This window comes from Paroedura picta, chromosome 1, assembly GCF_049243985.1.
Source record: "Paroedura picta isolate Pp20150507F chromosome 1, Ppicta_v3.0, whole genome shotgun sequence".
Classification (NCBI taxonomy): domain Eukaryota; kingdom Metazoa; phylum Chordata; class Lepidosauria; order Squamata; family Gekkonidae; genus Paroedura; species Paroedura picta.
The window spans coordinates 204,910,317-204,924,625 of record NC_135369.1 but is presented as its reverse complement, the minus strand read 5'-3'; the positions used below and the strand labels follow the sequence as shown (position 1 = coordinate 204,924,625).

Below are 14,309 nucleotides of genomic sequence, written 5' to 3'. Positions count from 1 at the left end.
TGGCTGAGTTGGACACTGCCATGTACAACCCTAGTGGTGACTGTGAGGCACTACTCTGTGTGTGTGTGTGGGCGGGGGGTTGTTATAGGATTATTACTATAGCAAAAACTTTTTCTAGTCTAGAGAGCCAGTTTGGTGTAGTGGTTAGGAGTGCGGACTTCTAATCTGGCATGCCAGGTTCGATTCTGCATTCCCCCACATGCAACCAGCTGGGTGACCTTGGGCTCGCCACGGCACTGATAAAACTGTTCTGACTGGGCAGTGATATCAGTGCTCTCTCAGCCTCACCAACCCCACAGGGTATCCGTTGTGGGGAGAGCAATGGGAAAGCGACTGGAAGCCGCTTTGAGCCTCCTTCGGGTAGGGAAAAGTGGCATATAAGAACCAACTACTACTACTACTACTACTACTACTACTACTACCACCACCACCACTACCACTACCACTCCTCCTCCTCGACCCCCAAGTATGAGGCTCAGTCCCTCACCTCCCAACTGATCAGAAGGAAGCAGAATTACACAACTTGAGCTACACAGGGATCCAACCATTTCAAGTTTTACCAGTCATGGTTTTATGAAGCCTCTGAAGCACCTTTGGAATGTGTTCTGGTAAGCCACGCCAACAAAAGATTTTATATTTTACAGTTGCTACAATAATATCTCAAAACTATGAAGCAGGAATCAGCAAAACCTATAAACACATGCAAGCCACCTGAAGTCTAGGGAGATTCCATAGGCTTTCTAGCCTGCATCCCCTCCCCCCTTCAGTCATGCTCATGCTGGAAGGGTAAAAGGAGGGGGTGGTTGTAGATCTGCATGCTAGACACAAGTCTGCATGCTAGGAGTGCTGATCTGCATGCTAGATACAAGTCTGCATGCTAGGAGTGCTGAAGTGCTAGTCCTTTAAAACTGGAAGGCGGCAGCAGAAACATCAAGAGAGAAGTGGGACACTTGGGACTAAGCAAATTGGGGCTGTGCCAAGCAGTGACTGTGGATTGTTCTAAACTCTCACATAGACAGAAATATGGTTTGCAAGTACAGCTACCCTACAGATGCTATTCTGTGATTTTTAGAAGAAACCTGCATGTCACCATTGAGTCTTAAAATGGCTACAATCTTTTCTCCAAGATCAGAGACAAAGAGTGGCACTAGGGTAGAGAATATCCCAGTAATGAGCCCTAACATGCAGAGCCCCACGGGGAGCTATTCTCTCACCAGAAATTTTAGGCTGGGTTGTTACCAATATGCTGATGACACCCAGCTACTTCTGCTGATGGACAGCTACCCATCAACACTCCCAGACCCCTTAGCGAGATGTCTGGAGAGTGAAGTGAACTGGCTCAAGAAGAGTTGGCTGAAATTAAATCCAATGATGATGCCATTCCAACGCTAGACGGGTTTTGCCAGCTGGCAATACTTATGTCCATTGTCAAGAGTCTGGGCATAATTTTGGATGCCCCCCTATCCATGGAGGCCCAGATCACAAAGGTTGCTTGCCAAACATTCTACCACCTTCAGAAGGCAAGACAATTTGCATCATGCCTATCAGCATCTAACTTGGCCACTGTGATCCATGCAATAGTCACCTCCAGACTAGACTTCTGTAACTATGCAGGGCTGTTCTTTAGGCTGATCTGAAACTCAGCTAATCCAGAACATAGCAGCACAAATCCTTACTGGGATTCAATGGAGAGTCCACATCACACCAGGGCTCTCCCAAGCTGCACTGCCTCCAGATTGCAGATAGGTTCAAGGTTTTCTTGCTAATCTTCAAATCCCTTAACGGTCTGGGATCCTTGTGCCTATGGTACCACATCTTCTGCTACACCCGCCAAACAGCACTAATATCCAGTGACCGACACTTGCTTAGGATCCCCAGCCCAAAAGAGCTAAGACTGGCCTCAACCAGAGCCAGAGATTTTTTGGTTCTGGCCCCAACCTGGTGAATGCTCTCCCTGATGAAATCAGGGTCCTCCGGGACCTTCAACATTTCCAGGGAGCCTGCAAGCCAGAGCTGTTCTACCAGGCCTATGGTTGAGGCCAGGAAATTAACACCAAGATAACACTGATCTCCCTCCTCAAAACACAATATCCTCAAACTAACTGTCCAGCGGAAATGAAGTTTCTTCCCCACCCCCACTTGCAAGATCCTAATATTTATTTATTTATTGTATTTGTATACTGCCCTCCTGTAAGGCTTAGGTGGTCTAATAAAACTATAATTTAATTAATAATTTGATTTGGAAAGTTAAATTTTTATTAACTGTTATTAATGTAACTTTACTATGCCTGTAACACATGCCTGTTGTTACCCTCCTTCAACTGACTGAGGTCACAAGGTCTAGCATAACAGCATTACACAGAGGTAAATGTAACTGAGAACAAATATAATTAAGGGAATATGCATATAATTGATGTAGAGGTAATCCTTGGTGCTTTTAAGTATGATAGAAAGGAAGCCCCTTCTTATGTGAAGAAAAAGTTTTGTACCTTCAGAAGACCTCTGCTTCTTCTTTACTGGTTGCCTATCTTCCTGTATACAATCAGGCAGAAAACAAGAGACATTTTAATTGTTAGGAGGTTGGTTTTTAATTCTTTACACAGCACATTCGCAATCCAACTCACAACATTTCCGCATTTGAATATGATGCAACTTGCAGAAAGACGGTCCGCCTCTCTTGCCCCATATCATTTCCTCAGACGCTGCCTGGATTTCCATCACTTCCCCTCCCTTTTTGCCCCTTCAACCACCATGAGGCCTCCATGATTGACTGAGGGGAGAGAGAGAGTCCAGCTGGCTACCACAGCCTCTCTTTCAACCGCTGCCTCAGTCACTGCCTCTTCCTCCCACTTTGTAGCACTTTTTTTAGATGGCTGGGGGCAGAGTTGAAGGCCATTCGGCCAGGGGAACAAGCAAGAGGTGTCGAGTTCTCCGATGTGCTGATGTTACACAGAAAAGACATCAGCGGACACCATACCTCGCACCTGCTCCCAGCAGCCACAGCATTAAGGGATCAGTCACTGCCAATACGACTTGCCTATTATATAGTAGAGGATATTCAGATTGTTTTTATGTCACATCATGTTCTGCCCACCCAAAAGCAGCATATAAGAAATGTAATAAAAATAGATCAGCAGAGCATCTGCCTAAAACCACTAATAACAATGCTTAAAACACAGAGTTCACAATAGAATAATCCACAATAAACCAGACAGAAAAATGGTGGGAAAAATTAACCTGTTTTCTCACCAGATACCTGGGAAAATAAAATCCCTCCATGGTCCAGCTTTGGTAATAGGATCTTCAGGGGAGGCCACTATACAAGGCCTGTTTGTGGAACCCCCCTCCCCGATATGGTCATACTCCCTTCCTCTCTCATAAGAACCCTGCTGGATCAGACCAATGCTCCATCTAGTTCAGCATCCTGTCTCACACAGTGGGCAACCAGTTCTTCTGGGAGGAAAGCAACTGGGCAGAGAGACCAATACCTTCCCCTGATGTCACCTTCTTTGGCCCTGGTATTCAGAGGTTTAGTGCCTCTGAATGCGGAGGTTCCTCTTAGTCACCATGGCTAATAGCCACTAATAGATCTATGCAAAGACAATATAATATCAGCTGTTTTATTTTCAGTCCCTTTCCTAATAATCACTAACAGAAGATGGCACTTTCACTGCATTCTACTATGATCTTAAGACCTTTTCCCCTTCAGTCTCAGGAAGTTCACACTCCATTAGCCTATACTTGAAGTTGGGATTGTTGACCCCATTGAACTTCATTTACCACATTTTTGCCCACTCACCCAAGTTTGTGGTGATCCTTTTGGAGCTCTTAAATCAGCCTTGTTTTTCACCATCCTGAATAACTGTTTTATTTGCAAAATTGGCCATTAAAACCACTTGCCCATTGTTCAAGTTTAATTATGAATAAATTAAATATTACCAGCTCCAATACTGATCCTTGTTGGAGCTCACTGCTTACTTCCCTTCATTGTGTTACCTGTCCATTTATTCCTACTCTTTGCTTCCCGTCAATGAACCAATTTTCAATCCATAAGAGAACCCATCCTTTTATCCCATGACTGCTAAATTAATTGGGAATCTTTGTGTTAGGTACCTTATCAAAAGCCTTTAGAAATTCCAAGTATATAATGCATACCTAGTCACCATTGTCTTGTTCACTTTTGCAAACAAACTGAGAAAGGGGGTGAGGCAAGCCTTCCCTTTGCAAAGCCATGCTGATTTTTCCCTTACTAGGATGTGTTCTCCTACATGCCTAATAATTCTTTGATTACAGTTTCTACTATTTTTACTACTTTTACTAATCTTGGTAAAAGCATTTTCAGTTCTGGATCAAAAGCCTGGCTGAAATGGGTACACATAATGTGCCATTCAAGAAAGCCTTGAGTTGTACAAGCACAATTTGCTTGCACACCTTGCCCAAGTGCATTCTTTGTAATTCTTAAAATCATCCTATAAAATTATTATCCTTTCTCTTTCTTTATTGCATGGTGTGTGTGCATGTGTAATGCAGCCAGGAGATCTTATGATTGTAAGATCCTCTGGCAGCCAGGCAAGAGATGTTTGGAGATGGCTTGCCATTGCCTGCCTCCATATCATGACACTCGTTTTCCCTGGAGGTCTCTCATCCAACTACTAATCAAGGTCAACCCTGCTTAGCTTCTGAGATATGATATACCTGAGCTAAGTCAGGGCTAGGATCATTGTGATCCCATTTTGATATCATGGCAAATGTTTACCTGATCGTGACATTTAATACCGCAGAAAGCAATATACATTAAATAAATAAATATGATTTGATGCTTCCCTAATTTTGATACCCCCTACTATAGCATATATAAAACTAGCACATCTAGAGGAAAACCAACGTGATCTGACTTAATGGGTGGGAATATAATTTAAGTATGTCATTTTCCCACTTGAAGTTTGAGTGGCGTATTCCAGACGCACATTTCATTTGTGTGCATTGTGCATCAGACTATATTCATGAATCAAGTGTGCTTACCACAAATGTAAATAACCACCTTAATTACAATTATCCCCTTCTGATGCGTGTCAGTAATGGTACTTCTCTTCTTGTGATGTTGTTCTGCTGTTCACTTGAAGTGTTTTGCTTACTTGTCTCTTGGGTTTCCTTTTTCTTCTCCCATCTGATCCTTTTCTTCCACTGGAAAGTCCTGGCTGACCTTGAGACCCCTTTGTCTTCACAGCTCCTTTTCCTCTGGTAGACATCACAGAACTAGGGAGGCACTTAATGAATTCTGAAGAACCAAAATACACACACAAATACAAATACAGTCAAGTGCCATACAGCCTAACTTACTGAACTAGAAGAAATTTTTAACAGAATTTTAACAGATTCTGGCATCCAAATGCTGTGGATTCCTTATCAGTCATTTCCAACAGTCATAAGGTGGGTTTCAATCCTCAGCAGAACATCAGTCTCAGTGGAAGTCCATTTACAGGTTAACCGCATGAGCTTTTCAAACAGAATTTTCCAAAACATAAATTGAGGTAGGCAGCCATGTTTGTCTGAAGCAGAACAAAGTTTGAGACCAGTGACACCTTTAAGACCAACAGAGTTTAATTCTTTATATAACCTTATTATGAACATAAAAGCTTAAATAAAGAATTAAACTTTGTTGGTCTTAAAGGTGCCACTGGACTCAAACTCTTCCAAGAACACTGTCCTTTATTTATTTTTACATTTATACCCCACCTGTCCCGGCAACTGCCAACTTGAGGCGGCTCACAATAAAAACTGTAAAACAACAATCCAAGTATATCAGCGATTAAATGTCCCAAACCATAATCCAAACAATCTAACAATATTAAAACGCCAAGATGGTGGAATGGTACACACACACCCCATAGCTCTGCTGCTCGGGCTGCCATAGTTTACCACAGTTCTCCCTTATGAATATGCCAATTCCCTTTTAAGCCTGTTTGTGTGCTGGAGAAGCCAGAAGCAGCCAAGCAGGTCTCACAGACCACTCAGAGAATGTAAAGATTAAAAAGAAGCAGTTTAGCTGCCACTTCTCTAGATAGGGCGTAGATGTTTCCCTTCAACAGGTTCTAACTAGTGTCAGTTTGGTGCAGTATGTTAGACCAGTTTCTCTCAACCACTTTCCTCTGCACCCCATGACAGCACTCAGCACCTCCTACAAACCACACTTTCCATCTAGGGGTGCCAGCTCTGGGTTGGGAAATACCTGGAGTCTTTGACGGAGGAGTCAGAAGTGAGCAGGATTTAGGGCAGGGAAAGACCTCAATAGAACATAAAGCCATGCAGTCCTTCCTCCAAAGGAGCCTTTTTTCTACAGGGAAACTGATCTGTCACCAGGAGATGAGCTATAATTCCAGGGGATCCCCAGGTCCCTGCTGGGGACCAGCACAGCCTGTGATATCCATTCATCTTGATTCAGAAATGTTGGTCTACAGGTTGGATTGCCAGTTCTGGGTTGAGAAATACCTGGAGACTCTGGGGGGTGGAGCTGGGATTGGATTTGGGGCGAGGAGGAAGCTCAGTGGACTATAATGCTATGGAGTCCACCCTCCCAGCTAGTCCTTTACTCCAAAAGAACTGATCTCTGTCGCCTGGACGTGAGCTCTAATTTCTAGAGATCCCCAGCTCCCACCTGGAGGCTGGCATCCCTAAGTCCACCCTCCCAAGCAGCCATTTTCTCCAGGATCCGTCTCCTAAGTTTGGAGGCGAGCCCCAATTCCCGGGCATCCCCAGGTCCTTCCTGCAGATTGGCATCCCTAAGTCCCGTCTCCCCTCCAAAGCAGCCCTTTTCTGCAGGGGAACCGCTCTCTCGTGCCTGGGGATGACCCGGGTCCCTACTTCCACCCAGAGCCCTCTGCGAGGACGACAAAGGACGGTCTCGGTCCCTACAGCCGCCAATAAGGCTCCCGGTTCCCCGCGCCTAGACCTTGCCCCTCGTCCTCTCAGGCGGTCTCACCAACTGCTCTTGCTTGTACCGTTGTTACCGTTAACGGTCCCGCGATTATGCTGCACAAGCGCAGAGCTCGCGCCTTTATTGCGCCTGCGTGACCCGCGCGCTGGGTAAGCGCCGCCGCGCATGCGCCCAGCCGACGTCTGCTTTTTTTCCCCCCTTCGGACGAGTCGTGTTGCACGAAAGGTACGGCGGCGACCTGGCTGTGAGGGCCTTTCATTGCCTTGGTAGGGCGCCGGTCTTAGGCTACGGCTGACTGAGCTCCTTCGGCCAGCGGACCCCCGCCTCGCAGCCTGGCCTCCCTCACGGGGTTGTTGTGAAGAGCGACGAGAGAACAGTGTGCGCCTCCTTGGACGGAGAGGCGGGATTGAAGGGTCAATCGGGTCTCTGGAAGGGCGGCACGTACAGGTTCTGAATAAATCAGGGGTAGTCAAACTGGCAGGGGCTTATGGGAATTGTAGTCCATGGAGGATCGCAGTTTAACTACCCCTGCACTAGGTAGACGGAAATAACCAGATAGCTGTTCTGGGGTACGAAGTTACCGTAGGCCAGGGGTGGCCAAACTGGCTCGACAGAGGTCCATGAACTACAATCGCCATGCTCCCCTGGCCCCCGAGTGGGATTAGGCCAGGGTTTCTTGATGGCCCTGGAAGTGTTTCCCGAATGGGTGGGAGTTAATTAATTTTTATACGTAGCTTAAAATTGGCTAAACATTTATGGGGGTATGGTCCTATATGGTCATGTGGACCTGCTTTCCCCGCCTCCCCAATGATGGGGAGGGGCTAGGTGTGTCCACAGCTGTGCTTCCCAACCTAATTCTGCAGGATGGCACCACTTCTGGGGTATCTCAAATCCTGAAGGATGCTTCTGGGGTTTCTCAATGGTAAAAAGGTGGAGAAAGGCTGGGTTACACTGCTGCCTGTTTTTCAGTGCTTGCTCAAAGAGTAGTAATAAGATTTGGGCAGCTCTAAAGTGTTTGGTGGCCAAGTTAAAACAAGCAGCCAACCCTCAGGTTTCTTGTTCAGAGGATGTCCATTTCAGGATTGGACTCGACTCCGAGATCTCCTATTTTAAAAAGGGGCATGGCATAGCTTTCTGCACTGCCTGGCCATGTCATTGCAATGCAGATCCGGGTTGATGTGCAAAGGAGTGCCATGGCACTAGCAAGCTCATGTGAATTATAGCCATGCTTCTTTGTGTGGATTTTGGATCTGTGGGCTTGGACAAAGACCATACATTTGTGTTCTCATTATTTTAAGAATCTCGTAAACTGCCTTTGGAGTTCCTTGGTGTCAAAAGATGGGATGCAAATGTTTTAAGCAAATAAGAAGAGTTGGTTTTTTATGCCCCACTTTTCACTACTCGGAGTTTCAGAGCGGCTTACAGTCACCATTCTCTTCCTCTCCCCACAACAGACAATCTGTAGGGTAGATGGGGCTGAGAGAACTCTAATAACAGCTCTGTGTGAGTATCCCAAGAGCATCCACCTGGCCTCTTTTGAGGAGTGGTGAAATCATTCTCAGATTAAAGCCCACAGCTCTTAACCACTACACCACACTGGCTCTTGTGTGAAAGCAGAGGCTTGGTTTAGTGAGTTAAAGCAGCAGTTGCTTCTCTTCCTAAGTAGTGTTGCAGTCGAAGCAGTAAACTGTTTAGAGCAGAAAAATCTGGAATGAGACCAGCCACTTTGCCCTACTCAAGGAACAATCCTTTGCACTCTTAAGTTAGTGCAGCTTCTCTCAAACAGCACACAACTGATTCGGTTCCTGAATCCTTTTTGTTGACAGCTTAGCCTAGTGTACTAAGAGTGGCAGCATCTAATCTGGTGAACTAGGCTTGATTCCCTGCTCTTCCACATGAAGCCAGCTCCTCACAGTCCTGATAAACCTGTTCCCACAGAACAGTCCTGTCAGGGCTCTCGCAACCCCACCTCCCTCACAGGGTGTCTGGGAAGGTGATTGTAAGCTGCTTTAAGACTCCTTTGGGTAGTGAAAAGTGGGTATAAAACTAACTTCTTCTGAGCAGTTAAAATACTCACAAATATTTTGTTCGATCAAAGCATCTAGCTAATGGCTGGAAGTACTCTAAAAATATAATAATAACGTACACTTTGGCCAGGGTTGTCGTTTTAGCAAAATAATCCTGTTGGGCTTGTTGATTGCCACTGTGTAAAAACGTAAAGTCTGCATTTTAGTAGGAACCTATTTGGACATAGTTTTTTTATTATTATTTAATTGTGGTATATTCAGAAGCAACAATCCACCACAATCTCCTTGATAACTGTTGGAATATTCTGATTTTAATCCACAGACTGAATTTCACAGTAAAAATGTTAAAAGCCCCAAATAGACTCTTGTGCTTCCGGCCATGCCGTTACTGGAAAAAAACAGAGTTGCACTTCCATAGGCATATGTGGCGCTCACTGCATCAGAAACCGCTTCACCCAGAGTGGACTGCAATGGCCAAAAAGCAGCTCAAGGGCAAGAACCCAGAGGAATTGATATGGCGCACACCAGAGGGAATTTCCATCAAACCGCTGTACTCAACGCAGGATACAGAGGGCTTTCCTGAGGAACTACCTGGGGTCACACCCTTCACACGTGGTCCCTACCCCACCATGTACACCTATAGGCCTTGGACTATCCGCCAATATGCTGGTTTCAGTACTGTGGAGGAGAGCAACAGATTCTACAAGGATAACATCAAGGGTAAGATATATGCCCTAGGACAGTGATTCTCCTGTCTTTCCTATCTTATTAATTAATTCATATATAAAAACATTAAAACCCATAAAAACCAAATAGCAAGCTTCTCCTGTGGTGAGAAAAATCAAAAATAAACCCCCTACCTTAACCTCCCATGTCTCCTCCACCATCTGCGCCTCAGGTCTCCAGTTCTCTGCCTTGGATATAAGCTGAGGATTAGTTGGCATGCCTGAAGAAAACATGCTGTCATTTTATATTGTGGTTTGATGTTTTGACTTTTCATCTTGATTCAGCAGTGACCTAGATTGCAACACTCAAATAAAGAGGTACCACTGTATCGCTTTTGGGGATGTGATGGAAATCTGGATTTAAACCAGAGTTAGTCAACACCATTGCACCGAGGAATGCAACGGGTGCTAGCAGTCGTCGTCCCCCCCCCCCCCCTGACCGTAACTCTACCTTTTTGTGCCGGTGGTGTCATGGACGCGTCGCCGCAGCCGGCTGCCCTGCTGGGCGAGCCGGAGCTGGGTTGAGTGGCGGGATGGGTAGGGTGCTGTGGAAGCGGTGTCCTTGGCGGCTGCGGAGCGTCTGGGTGCGAGGCTGCAAGCGTACCTTGCAGCTGGCTTCTGGAGGCAGGCGCTCCAGGGGCCAGCCCAAGCTGGGCGTGCCCAGTTTGGCCCATGCAGGTGGAAGTGGTGTCTGGACACCCCGACGTGGGTCTCAGACAACGCTCCTCCCACAGTGGCTCTGCCAGAATATTAGAGCCACTAATGGTTAAAGATACATGCATATTCTTTTGATATGCAGAGCATGTTTGGACGCTATCTGACAGGAACTGAGCAGTCTTGCCAAAGTCCTTCCTTAACCTGAGCCCTTTTGCTCTCTGTTTCTCTCTGCTTTGTTTTTTTTTTTGCCTCATGTTTTCAATTCTCCTCCAATTAACATTCCATTTTCTCTCATTGGTTGCTTAGAGAGAGAGGCAGAACCCAGCCTGTCTGCCACAAGGGGCAGTAATGCTGCAGAAATGACCTGATGACTAGAAAAGTCTTGAATTCAATTTGTGGTTCAAATTGGTCTATTTCATAAATAGAAAAGTTGAATTCAAGGCAACTTTTCAATGATTAAATCTCTCCTCTCATGGGTCTAGCTGGACAACAGGGCTTATCAGTGGCTTTTGACCTGGCCACCCACCGAGGGTACGATTCAGACAATCCCCGAGTTCGTGGAGATGTCGGAATGGCTGGAGTTGCCATCGATACAGTAGAAGATACCAAGATCCTTTTTGATGGAATCCCTTTGGAGAAGATGTCTGTTTCGATGACAATGAATGGGGCGGTCATTCCTGTCCTGGCTACGTTCATTGTAACGGGGGAAGAGCAAGGCGTGCCTCAGTCCAAGCTGACGGGGACAATCCAGAATGATATACTGAAGGAATTCATGGTCCGTAATACGTACATCTTCCCCCCAGAGCCATCAATGCGGATCATTGCTGACATCTTCCAGTACACATCAAAGGTACTGTTTAATGAAATGCCTGTATCTTCTATTCACTATGGAGAGGGAATCCAGCGAAACATGAATGAACCAAAACTTGTATAAAGGAAAGTTCCTACTTCCTGCCACAGCCTGTGGTTGGGCGCTTCCAGCTCGAAGCAGCCAGCGCTGTGGGGCGATGCTGGTGCCGGCAGCCCCCCCCCCCCCCGCCGTGGCACTGGCTGCTTCAGGCTGGAACGGCCGCTTTGGCCCAACCCTGAGTATCATGCCTTCACAAAAAGATTTTTTTGTAACAAATTACACATTTAAATGATGCACAATGATTCTACTAATTTAATCCATACAATGAGAAAATATTAGTTAAATTATGGCACCGCGATCAGTTGGTTTCCTAAATGCTGAGACCCACAACTTCCCCGTTTCACTGAACAGTGGTGTCCAAAAAGGAGACTTCATTTTCACTTGAGGTGCCATTGAACTTAATCTTACGATGAATACTCTTCAACCAATCTAAAAATTCCTTCACAGATTTCTTCTCATAGATGATAAAAATATCATCAATAAAACCGTGTTGGTCTGAAGTAGCACAATAAAATCCGAGTCCAGTAGCACCTTTAAGACCAACAAAGATTTATTCAGGGCGTTTATTTATATTTATAGCTGTACTTTTGTTTTCATGTAGCACATGCCCAAATTCAACTCTATTTCTATCAGCGGATACCACATGCAGGAAGCAGGAGCGGATGCCATTTTGGAATTAGCTTATACTATAGCTGATGGGTTGGAGTACTGCAGAACAGGACTTAAGGCTGGCCTTACCATTGATGAATTTGCACCAAGGTAAGTTTAATACAGCTTGTGAGTGCTTAATTTCAAGATAGGTAACATGGATTCCAAACTGTGTTTGTGAGAGCTTGCAATCCTATTATAGTTCAGCTTTATAGCTATTATATAGTGTATGCCATATAAGCTATTACAGGAGCCAAGGAAACAGTTCCCCTAGGTAGCACGTCTGCTTGCTGGCTTCCTTCAAATGTCCACATGTCTTATTCTCCCAGGATGCTCTGCTCCAGAGTTTCTTATTGATTTAAAACAGTTATCAGCCTCTCCCTTACAAGAGCTCAAGGTTGCTCAGTGCTACCATGCAAGGAACTTGATGGCTTGGGTCTGTTCAGATTATTTAGAAGGACTTCCTTTGCTCATTAGTAACAGCTGTGAGCAGTTTTTTGTTCCCAGAGATTTGACCTTGGGAGATGGTTCTGCTCTCCCTAGTCTTCTTCACAGCTGAAATGCAAATGAATTGTTTGGCTTCAGCTGGTTGATGAGTTCCTGAATAAGATAACATTTGTCTGAAAAGATGACTTTTAATTATTTTTATTTATAAACTGCCCTCTCCATTAGAGCAGTCTCAGTGTGGTTAGCAACGTATAACCAATAATACATTAAAAGCACAGTAAGACAATTGTAAAATCATTCAAAATATTTTGCCCATAGGTAAAAACCAGAACCAGAGGGAGGGGTACAGTACAGGAGGGAAGGCCAACTCAATGTTGATATTTTGATATTTTACTCAATCATAGGCTTGGTGGAAGAGCTGTGTTTTGCAGGCCCTGCAAAACTCAGTAAGCTACAATGGTGCCCTGATGTTGTCTGGGAGTTTGTGTCGCCAGGCAGGAACCAGGTCCAAAAAGGCCCTGGCTCTAGTCAAGGCTATAGCCAAATTTCTCTGGGGCCGGGGATTGCTCTCCTGTTTGTGTTGGCTGAGGCAAGGCTCTTTGCTGGACATATTCGGAGAGACCATCCCGTAGGTATCCAGGGCCCAGGCTGCATATGGCCATGAAGATTAACACCACCTTAAACCTGTTCCGGAATTCAATTGGTAACCAGTGCAGCTGCCAGAGGAACAACACATAGATTCTTCATTTTGTTCTTCTATCCTGACTTGCACTGCACTGCACTGCACTGCACTGCACAGGTCAACTGTGGAGACATTCTGTTTTGTAAAATGGGTGAGATGGATGACTGAAGGATGCCACCCTGGTACGCCAGAAGACAGAGCATCCCAGGATGGCATCCTTCAGTCATCTTAGATAGATAAGCAGGTTTGTAGATAGCAGCAGTAACATTTATTTGTTTTACATTTGTTGCCTGTATTGGAGTGATTTATGCTAGGCAACACTCTTTAAGCTGATAAGCTTGATTCATATTTAAGCTAAGTCTTGAGGCATTGACATCCTGAGGCAGTTCTCCCAGCAAGGAAAAACCATGAGACTCAAAATAGGAACTTTCAGAAGTTTTATTGGAGAGACATGCTAGCATGTACATAGGACTCTCATGAAGCCAAGGCTGGTTTCATCCACACACCCAAACAATTATAGAATTCAACCCCCCCCCCAAAAAAAAAAACCAGTTTGGTTCTACATACCCTGTGATTTTATAAAGAATCCTCCTTATGAAAACAAAAGTACAGTTTACAACTTAGCACTTATAGCCTGAAAGTAGACACAATATCCAAAGCAGAGATAAAGACACCAGATGACCTGGGGTGCAGAGGTGCTAATTCTCACTTGGGAAGCCGGGAGGGGTTGGGTTCCAAGAGCAAAGACAGAAAAGAGCCTGACCAAGATGAACATGGTATGGGGGGGGGGGAGGCAAAGAAGACAGTGGGTGTTTCTCAGGGCAAACCTGGAGGGTGGAAAACTGAAGCCTTGGAAGATAAAGCTTTCACTCTGATAAAGTAAAAAAGGGTTGACTGGTAGATTGTATTCTCCACTTCCTGAAGAGAAAATGCTATTCAGAAATGTTTTGAAGAAGGTATTTATTCATTTAGAATCTCAAGTAAGCTTTTAGGTCCTGCAGTATCTATCTATAGTTTATAAATCCTCCCAGTCAACCATTTTCTCCAGTCTCTTCCCACTAGAAGAAGAAGAGTTGGTTTTCATATGCTGCTTTTCCCTACCCGAAGGAGGCTCAAAGCGGCTTACAGTCGCCTTCCCTTTCCTCTCCCCACAACAGATACCCTGTGGGGTGGGTGAGGCTGAGAGAGCCCTGATATCACTGCTTGGTCAGAACAGCTTTATCAGTGCCATGGCGAGCCCAAGGTCACCCAGCTGGCTGCATGTGGGGGAGTGCAGAAT

At 45.3% G+C, this 14,309-nt stretch overlaps 2 protein-coding genes across 12 annotated transcripts in view; one reads left to right on the top strand and one right to left on the bottom strand.

Annotated features, from left to right (window-relative positions):
- Nucleotides 1–9,840, bottom strand: part of CENPQ (centromere protein Q) — a 26,860-nt gene extending 17,020 nt beyond the window's left edge. The window contains exons 1-3 of one of the 9 annotated variants that reach the window (XM_077317825.1): nucleotides 9,822–9,840; nucleotides 5,136–5,256; nucleotides 2,490–2,532 (exon numbers count right to left, since the gene is read on the bottom strand). In XM_077317825.1, coding sequence (XP_077173940.1) covers nucleotides 2,490–2,532; nucleotides 5,136–5,249 — 157 coding nt within the window. In that variant the 5' untranslated portion in view covers nucleotides 5,250–5,256; nucleotides 9,822–9,840. The other 8 variants (XM_077317819.1, XM_077317765.1, XM_077317775.1 and 5 more) reach the window with 8 other exon arrangements.
- MMUT (methylmalonyl-CoA mutase) overlaps nucleotides 7,081–14,309 on the top strand; it is a 25,970-nt gene continuing 18,741 nt past the window's right edge. The window contains exons 1-4 of one of the 3 annotated variants that reach the window (XM_077317732.1): nucleotides 7,081–7,159; nucleotides 9,284–9,681; nucleotides 10,826–11,193; nucleotides 11,855–12,012. In XM_077317732.1, coding sequence (XP_077173847.1) covers nucleotides 9,303–9,681; nucleotides 10,826–11,193; nucleotides 11,855–12,012 — 905 coding nt within the window. In that variant the 5' untranslated portion in view covers nucleotides 7,081–7,159; nucleotides 9,284–9,302. Of the gene's footprint in view, nucleotides 7,160–7,247; nucleotides 7,382–9,283; nucleotides 9,682–10,825; nucleotides 11,194–11,854; nucleotides 12,013–14,309 lie in introns of those variants that run through there. The other 2 variants (XM_077317741.1, XM_077317750.1) reach the window with 2 other exon arrangements.